Raw genomic sequence first — 8,171 nt, forward strand, 5'->3', positions numbered from 1 at the left:
TCCTTTCCCCTGGGGCTGAGGGTACCTCCCACTGTGATCTTTGGAGTTGAAGTGAGCAGAGATCCCACTGTGGCAGGACTCAAGGGCCATGGCACGGCCTGGCCAGCCTGGTGCAGAGCCTGGCTCTGCGCACAGACCCAGCAGCAGCAGCTTTAGCGCTGCTGCTCTGCCAGCTCCCTCCAGGAGCACTGTCAGCTCTAATTAATGTCACAGTTCAGCTTGTTCATGCATCCGAGCAGACTGTGTGCAACTTCACGGTGCTGCGGGAGGAGCGATGAATCCCATCCCAGAGCCTTTTCCTTGTGTCCCCCCTGCTCGCCTGTGCCAGAGCAACAGGGATTTCCAGACCTAGATGTGACACCGAGCATGTCACCCCTGTTTGTGGGGTGGCAGCAGGACCAGCTGCAGGAGGCAGGCTGCCCAGCTGCCCTCCATTTTGGAGCAGGAGAGTAAGGGAGGAGGCTAAGCCCTTTACTGTGACCAGCTCTCCAGGGTCCTTCCCACAGAGCAGAGAACATATGTTTGAGCATATGTCCCTATTTTGGGGCACAGGGACAGATGATGTATACCATGATGTACCACCACTGTGTCCAAGACATCTGGGCAGTAGCATGAAAGCCTAAATGCCTGCAGCTAGCAGACCCTGACCTTCACCAGTCCTGGGCTATCCTGTCCCAGACCTTGCCCAGTTCCTACCATTAAAGGGGCTTGATTTAAGCCCACACATGGGAGCTGTGCTCTGGCTTACCAAGTCTGAGCATGCAGAACATTTCCCAGCTTGGGAAGAAGCGTTCTGCAGCCTTTCTCCCACCTCCACCCTTCAGCAGCAGCATGGACTGCAGTGACAAGAGTTGGATCTTGGAGGGTGCTGGGCAGCTGCAGCCTGGGGCTCAGATCCTTGCAGAGCCGCCTTGTCGAGCCAAGGGCTGGATTGGGACCTTGTCCTTCATTATATAACTGTTTCTCTGAGTGTTTTCATAGCGCTCAGCCCTCCCACCAGGCAGGGCCCCCACTGGCAATGGGGAATGTCATGGTTTTCTGAATGCATAGCTTTGATTTCCTGCTGGGCTGTAGCAGCGGACAATTCTGCTCCCCCCCAGCTCATGCACCTTGCCAGGCATTAACCAAGATACAGGCCCCTACAAGACACCAGGCAGCAAGGTGAAGGTGTCACCTTGTCTGGGGTGGGTGATGGAGATGTGGAGAGAAGCAGAACCTGAGGGGCCACGTCAGTTCAGTTCCTCCATGGGGCTCTTTGAGCCCCGTGGATGAACCGACCTGGCCTGGCCTCTGGGACCCCACGCTGTCCCTGTGCTGCCCTGGCCGCCTGCCCTCACATTCCTGTCCTTGCACATCATCTCCTTCCAGCTGCTGAGGAAAACAGCCCCTGCTGCTACCAGCGGCTGGGGTGAGGAGGGGGAGACGCCTTCACAGCACATGAGCTCTGCGGGAGCTGGGGCTGCTGCTGACCTTGGAAATGCAGGGTTTTTTCATTCCCAGCTCCAGGAGAAGCAGGAGGTGAGGCATAGCTGGCTGGGACTGCACTCTCCTTGCAGCACACCAGTTTTTTTCATCATCAGTGGGACCCTACCCACCCTCACCCAAGAAGACCAGGGGCTGTCACCCACAACCCCTTGGACAGTTTGACAGTAGGTTGTCTGCCCTATGCCTTCCCTGCAGGCTGAAACTGGGGATCTTTTCCCCACTGAATAATAGAGGGTTTGGTATGATGGCCAAGAATTGGGCAATGGGACAGTTGTGATGCCTTGGGAATGACTAACAGCAGTGGGACAGGTCAGCTGCTCTTCTCCAACACACCACCAAGGAGGAAATCCTGACGCCTTCCTGCTTCTCTGAGAGTCACAGTGTGTGTGCTGAAGGTGACTTGGAACTGTCCCAGGGTTGTACTTGATACTGAGTATTGCCTGTAGCCCCCAAAAACAAAGAAGTTTTCACCACTGACCTGGTGCCATTCAACAAGATTTCAGATTCAGGAGTCCAAAGCAGCCCCTCAGCCAGCAGTTCCCACATTGTCCCCCCTGTTCAGGCAAACTGGATGTGCCCCGTACAGGGCATATCTCCAAACTAAACTGCAAATAATTCTGGATCTAAATCAGTACTACAGTCCGGGCTAAAAGTCATTTCATGACTTGGCTCATTCCACTTGACCACTGGCTAATTTTTCTGGTTGCACATGATATTTTTTCCTGTTATGGATGAGGAAGACCTAAAGATGGGAGAAGGGCATGCTAAGGGCAGAGAAAAACAAGAAGTTGTACATGGGATCCTGCCAACACTTCCACATTTGTATGGTCCCTCTTCAGCCTCATTTTCAGGAGAAAATCTGTAGTACACCAGCAAATACACAGTCAATAAATAGTATTAGCATAAAGGGCTCTTTTCCCATTAATCTCTTCTTATTCTGGGAGCTATCATTGTTGCCTGGAATACTCACATGCTCTATTTAGCCATAACACACTCAGGGAACCTCAGACGCCTAGTGCAGCACCTAAGCTGACTTGCCAAAGCATCAGCTCCATGGGTCAGGCTCAGAGTAGGATCATTGCCTTTCCTAGTGTTGTGTTGTTTGTTATAGGTATTTTTGGGTCAATTCATCACACGCTGCCTGCCAGCTCAGAGATGTGTGAAGCTCAGTGTTCAACCTTGCTGCGCTGGAAACCTCCTTGGCTGGCCCACCATGACTGGGCAGGGCAGTGATTTGCACCAGGGGCAGATAGCAATGCTTGACATGTAATCCTGCAAACATCCGTTCCCACATTGGGCTTCTTCTCCCACAGTTCAAATCCACTGGCAGAGCTGTCAGGCTGTCTTTGCTCTCCCTTTGCCTGCCTGCCCCTGGGAAAGCAGTGGTGGGAGGGGGCTGCTGGCTTTTGGGGAGCAGTTTCAGAGTCTCTGCTGCTCTTTGCGCAGCCCTCACGCCTCCGCTGCATCGGGCTGATTCACCATCCCCAGCTGTAAGGCTGAGTTAGTGCTGATGGATGGAGCCTGACCGACAGGGAATGTGTCCCTGCCGACAGCCCGAGCAGGGACAGTGCCACGCTCGGTGAGACACTGTCAATGTGGAGCAGTCTTGGCACGGGGACTGGCATCAGCCCTGTCACCGAGCAGAGACCACCAAACAGTTTGTCCTCTGTGTATGGGAACAGGCCTTTCCCAAAGCCCTGCTGCACCTCCCCATGCCAGCCCATCAGCCAGCAGTAGGCTTTTCAGCTTAGCAAGCGGCTACTTGTTTAAAAGGGAAAAACAGCAGCAGCTCAGCCTTTTACTCAAATCTGTTGGAGAGAAGGTCTCGCTCTCTCCTCCTCTCCTTTTTCTAGGAAGATGTTCCTTCAAACTTGCTGGGCGGAAAATAAAATCTTTTTCTTCTCACATGCACTTGTCCTCATTTGCAGACCCAGGCATGCTGCAATGGGGAGCGCAGGGCAGCTAAGCACACATGAATAACCTCACACTAGCACTGCAGATGTACATATGACATTTTTTTCTATGGTTCTAAAACGAAAATATCCCAGGCACAAAGGGATTTGGACTCTACAGCTAATGATCTATACAAGCTTCTAAGGAAACTGCACAGTAGCCCTGCTAATGGCTTCAAGGGGAAATGCTTCAGGCCCTGGCTGCTGCTACTGCTGCTCAGGGAATTGGGCTTTTAGCTCTGGCATGCGATAAAAACCTTTTCTCACTGTTGCAGACACGATGGCTCTTCTGGAGAAAGGCATTGACTAAGCTCAGGCCATTAACCACCTTTAAGCACCCACGGAGGATGTAAAGCAAACACCACCCGGTCATTCAACACCCGGGGTTAGTTAACTAACCCCCGCGACTCCCCCGGCTCGCCCTCTCTGCTCCCCAGGTGCCGTATTGCTCCCTGCTCCAAGCTCTGCCTGCTCCCTCGGCCCCGGGAGACAGCAGGCAGTGACAGAGCTCTGGGCACGGACCCGGGGCACTCACCTCAGCCCAGGACACTGAAGGTTCCCTGCTGCCAGCCAGGCAGCCTGGCAAGCCCCATCTTGGGGAAAGTACTTTGGGATGAACTCTCTCTCGTGTTTCATTTCCCCTTCGTGCCCCTTCCCTCCCTGGGAAAGGCAAAGGGAGCTCTGTCTGAGAAAAAGCAGCAAGACACAGTATTTCTTTAGCAAGGTGTGTCTCTGCCGTGCCGGCCTGAGTGCGCTCAAATCCAGCAAGTGGCCACTGTCACCTGCTACATCTCGCTGCCCATCACAAGAAGGTGCCCGGGCAAGAAGGTGCCCACTCTGAGGGGATTCCCCCCTCTCCCCATTACCCCTCCCCGTGAAAGCCACACCACTGTGCCTCCCTCCTCTGACTGACTCATACTGAGACAATGGTCTGGTGTGGTGGCAGATTTTGCAATGGGTTTTAATGAGGTATTTACAAGTTCTGAGACGGGTTCCTTGCACAAGGAGTGTGGCCTGGCCCTGGCAGCTGGGCTTTTCATTGACATTCCTGCAACTCCACCGATTGCGGCACAGGCACAGTGGAAAACATTTAGACATCAGAAATGACAGATTAATTATCTCTTAATTGATACCTCCACTTGGGGACAAATGAAACCGGAACACCTTTCCTGCCCTGGGAGCCTGCCACTTACAGATTTACAGCTAAAAATATCGCAGCAGTCCCGTGGCTAATCAACTTCACTGCTTACCCTGGGTGAGGTTATAAAATTGTCTCAGGCTGGCACTGCGAGCAGCGAGAGACCAGCTGCAGCACCTGGATGCAGACAGCATTCACACTGTGCAGTATTCCCAGTGCCCAGGCAAGGGGTACCTCGCCTCAGGGCATTATCAGGGCACCGCAGTTGGGTTTCTCCAGACTAGAATCCAGCCAGAGCGCCCTTACGTGAGGTTTCTCACACTTTCCTGCCCATCATTAGAGGCTGCGGAGAGACCACCTCATCCCTCTGCCTTTTAAGAGTCTTTAAGCGCCCAGTGTGTTTCCCTGTAGTGGAACATTTCCAGCGAGCTTGGGAATCACGCTTGATGCTTGAAACAGCCTTTTTGTGCAGTGCTCTCCTGCACCTACAACACTTCCCAAGGGATCTCTCCCCACACCCAGCTCCTTACAGGAATCCACACACAGAGGCGATATTGCCACAGTGACCCCAGTTTCTTTTAAGTTACCATCATCTTTATTTTCTTCACATATGTGCAAACAGAGGAGATCGAAATGGTGGTGTTCTTAAAAATAACAAAATGTATTTGCATACATTTCCCTATGTACAGGTGAACAGCCACAAGTAGTCTTCTTTTGCACAGCAAAAGATCTAGAGCATTGAGACCGGGGACAGGACCGGGGCCCAAAAAAAAAAAGTCTAATTTAAAATAATAATAAAAAACCCCCCCAACTTCACAACAGTGCAAACCTCTTGGACACGACAGCACGATGGAGTGATTTTAATGGAGAAAACGGCGGGGGGGCCTCTCGGATGTGAGATTTCTGACTGTAAACAAGGCGCAACACCTCCCTCCCGCCGCCCTCCCCGGGGAAAGCTATTCCAGGAATTTGGCAGATCTTCAAGGGCTGAGCCGGAGGTAAACAGCCCGCGGCCGCCTCCCCTCCTCGGGCCGCGGCGAGTTGGGGTCCGGCTCCGGCGGCCACTGGCACCGGCACGGGAGGGGCGGCCGCTCCCCGGGATGCTGCGGGACGCGGAGGCACCGCGGGGAACCGCCGGGACCGCGACTTCCCCGAGGGGCCTCGGCGGGGCCGGAGGGGTCCGGTGCGCCCCGGTGGGGCCGTGCACGCCCGGAAAGGACCGCGCATTCCAAGACAGGCCGGAAGGAACCCGGTGCGCCCCGGCGGGGCCGCGCATTCCCGGAGGGAACCCGGTGCGCCCCTGCGGCGCCGTTCACGCCCGGAAGGGACCGTGCATTCCCGGAGAGAACCCGGTGCGCCCCGCTGGGGCCGTGCACTCCCGGAAAGGGACCGTGAACTCCCGGAGGGGTCAGAAGGAACTCGGTGCGCCCCGGCGGGGCCGTGCACGCCCGGAGGGAAGCCGGTGCGCCCCGGCGGCGCCGCGCACGCCCATATGGGCTCGAGAGCTCAGCCGGTCTCGGGGTCGCCGGGGAGCGGCTGCTCGGCGTCGCTGCCGGGCGGAGCGGCCCCGTCCGTGCCGCCGCTCTCCAGGGAGGACTCGCTGCCCGTGCTTTCCCCGGAAAGCAGGCGGCGGACTCGCAGGTCGGCACGCAGCGAGCGAAGGTCGTTGCCCAGGCTGAGCTCGCCCAGATCGCGGAGGAGCTGGCCCAACTCCGGGCTCTCGCCGCGGCCGGTGCTGGGGCGCAGCAGCTCGCCCTCGGGCTCGCCCAGCGCTTCCAGGATGTCTTCGCAGTCGCAGTGCATGGCCCGCTCTTCCTGCTCCTCGCCCAGTAGGTCCTCCGTGATGGAGCCCAGCTTGGGCGCGCTGCGGCTCCGCTCTACCGGCGGCTTGTAGCAGCACTGCCCGTTGAGCAGCTTGCGCAGCGGCACCAGCGGGATGCTCTGCTCGCCCACCAGCTGCTGCTGCTGGTGCCGCGCGTCGTCCCGCTTCTTCAGTCGGCGGAACTCAGCCAGTGCCGTGGCCGAAGTCTGGTAGAGCAGCAGGGCCATGGCCTTCGCCTTCTCGGGCTTGGAGACCAACACGGCGTGGCAGCGCAGCATCACCGCCTTGTGCTTCAGCTCGTGGCGGTAGATCCAGGCGAAGACACGGGGCAGGCGCGGGTCGGCCACGCAGTAGGTGACCCGGTGCAGCAGGTAGAGGTGGCCGGGCCGGCGCAGCCCCTTGTCCTCGGCGTGGGCCATGCGGATGCCCTGCGCGCTGATGGTCAGCTTCATCTTGGTGCCCTGCCGGCCCGCCTCGCTCTTGCTCCAAATCTTGCAGACGGCCAGGTCGGTGCAGCCCTCACCTTTGGACTGGATGGTAGTAGCGTTGCCCAGGTAGAGCACCGTGTACGTGGGGTCTTCGCTGGTGACGCGAAATTTCCGCCGCTTGGAGCGGAACATGCTGCCCACGCGGTGCAGGGCGCTCTCGGGGCAGGCGCGGGCCAGCGAGGTGAGGGCCGAGTAGTGCACGCTCACCGCGTACCCCTTGGGCTTGCTCTGCCGCCGCGCCTCGCCCGCCGCCAGCTCCACCTTGCTCCGCTTCCAGGGCAGCATGGCCCCGCGGAGCCGCGGCTAGGCGCCGCGCCGACGGCTCCGGGCGCGGGGGGGCATGCCACGGCGGCGGCGGCGGCGGCGGCTGGGCTGCCCGCCCGCCTCACATCCTTGCGGGCGCCGGGCCGCCGCGGCCGTAGATATAGGCGGGCGCCGCGCTCCGCGGGCGCGGAGAGGGGAGGCCCCGCGCACCGAGGGCGGAGCGCCCGCTGCCCGGGCCCGCCGAGCCGGCGGCTCGCTGCTCGCCGCCCGCCCGCCGCCGCCGCTCTGCGCCGCCCGCCGCGGCGCCCCGGCCCCGGCCCCAGCCCCGGCCCCGCCGCGCCGTGGGGCGGGCACGGGGCGGGCACGGGGCGGTGCCAGCCCGGCCGGGCCGCCTCTGTCACCTATCCCTTCCCCGCTCGCAGCGGAGCGCGGCCTCCAGCGGGGGACAGCCGGCGGTGCCGCCGCGGAAGAGCGGGGACCCCGTCCCGCCCCACCTCGCTCCCCACGGCCACGTGCGGAGGATGGGTGCCACAACGCTCTCCTGCAGCTTTCGTCAGCACGGGCGGGGAGGATGGAGAGGACACCGCGGGGGATCCGTCTGCCCCAAGTCCCCTTAAACTGATAAAAATCCCTAGGCCACTGCGGGACCCCACGCTCTTGGAGATCCCACGGCCAGGAGAGTCCCAACCTCAGCTGCCTGCCCGGCCAGGGTGTGCCATGAGCAAGTCTCGCTCTTGCAACATGATCTTTCCTCTGGTTTGGTTAGTTCGGCTCTGAGAGCTGTAGGGCCTGCAGCAACTACTAGTTATTATGTATGAGTAATCCTCTGCTCTTTATTTATATGCAGCAGCCGAAGAACAAGAAGCTGTCTTGTAATTTCTTGTTGGGGTTGCTGAGTACACTCACAGACATAATGAGAAAGTTGGTCTCTGTGTTGTTACTATAGCTTCTTATGTCATGTGTCAGATCCTTGCCAGAAAGAATAGAAATTCCAGCGTTGCAGATAATGGCACTTCATTAGG

General features: G+C 58.5%; 1 protein-coding gene across 1 annotated transcript; it reads right to left on the bottom strand.

Moving 5' to 3' along the window:
- Positions 1-5,215: 5,215 nt before the first annotated feature.
- On the bottom strand, positions 5,216-7,412 carry FAM43A (family with sequence similarity 43 member A). The gene has a single exon (XM_066193319.1). The coding sequence runs from the start codon at positions 7,168-7,170 to the stop codon at positions 6,082-6,084; it is 1,089 nt and encodes a 362-aa protein (XP_066049416.1). The 5' UTR covers positions 7,171-7,412; the 3' UTR covers positions 5,216-6,081.
- Between the last annotated feature and the right edge of the window lie 759 nt (positions 7,413-8,171).

Source organism: Chamaea fasciata, unplaced genomic scaffold (assembly GCF_029207755.1).
Source record: "Chamaea fasciata isolate MVZ Bird 193981 ecotype frontalis unplaced genomic scaffold, bChaFas1.0.hap1 SCAF_11, whole genome shotgun sequence".
NCBI lineage: Eukaryota > Metazoa > Chordata > Aves > Passeriformes > Sylviidae > Chamaea > Chamaea fasciata.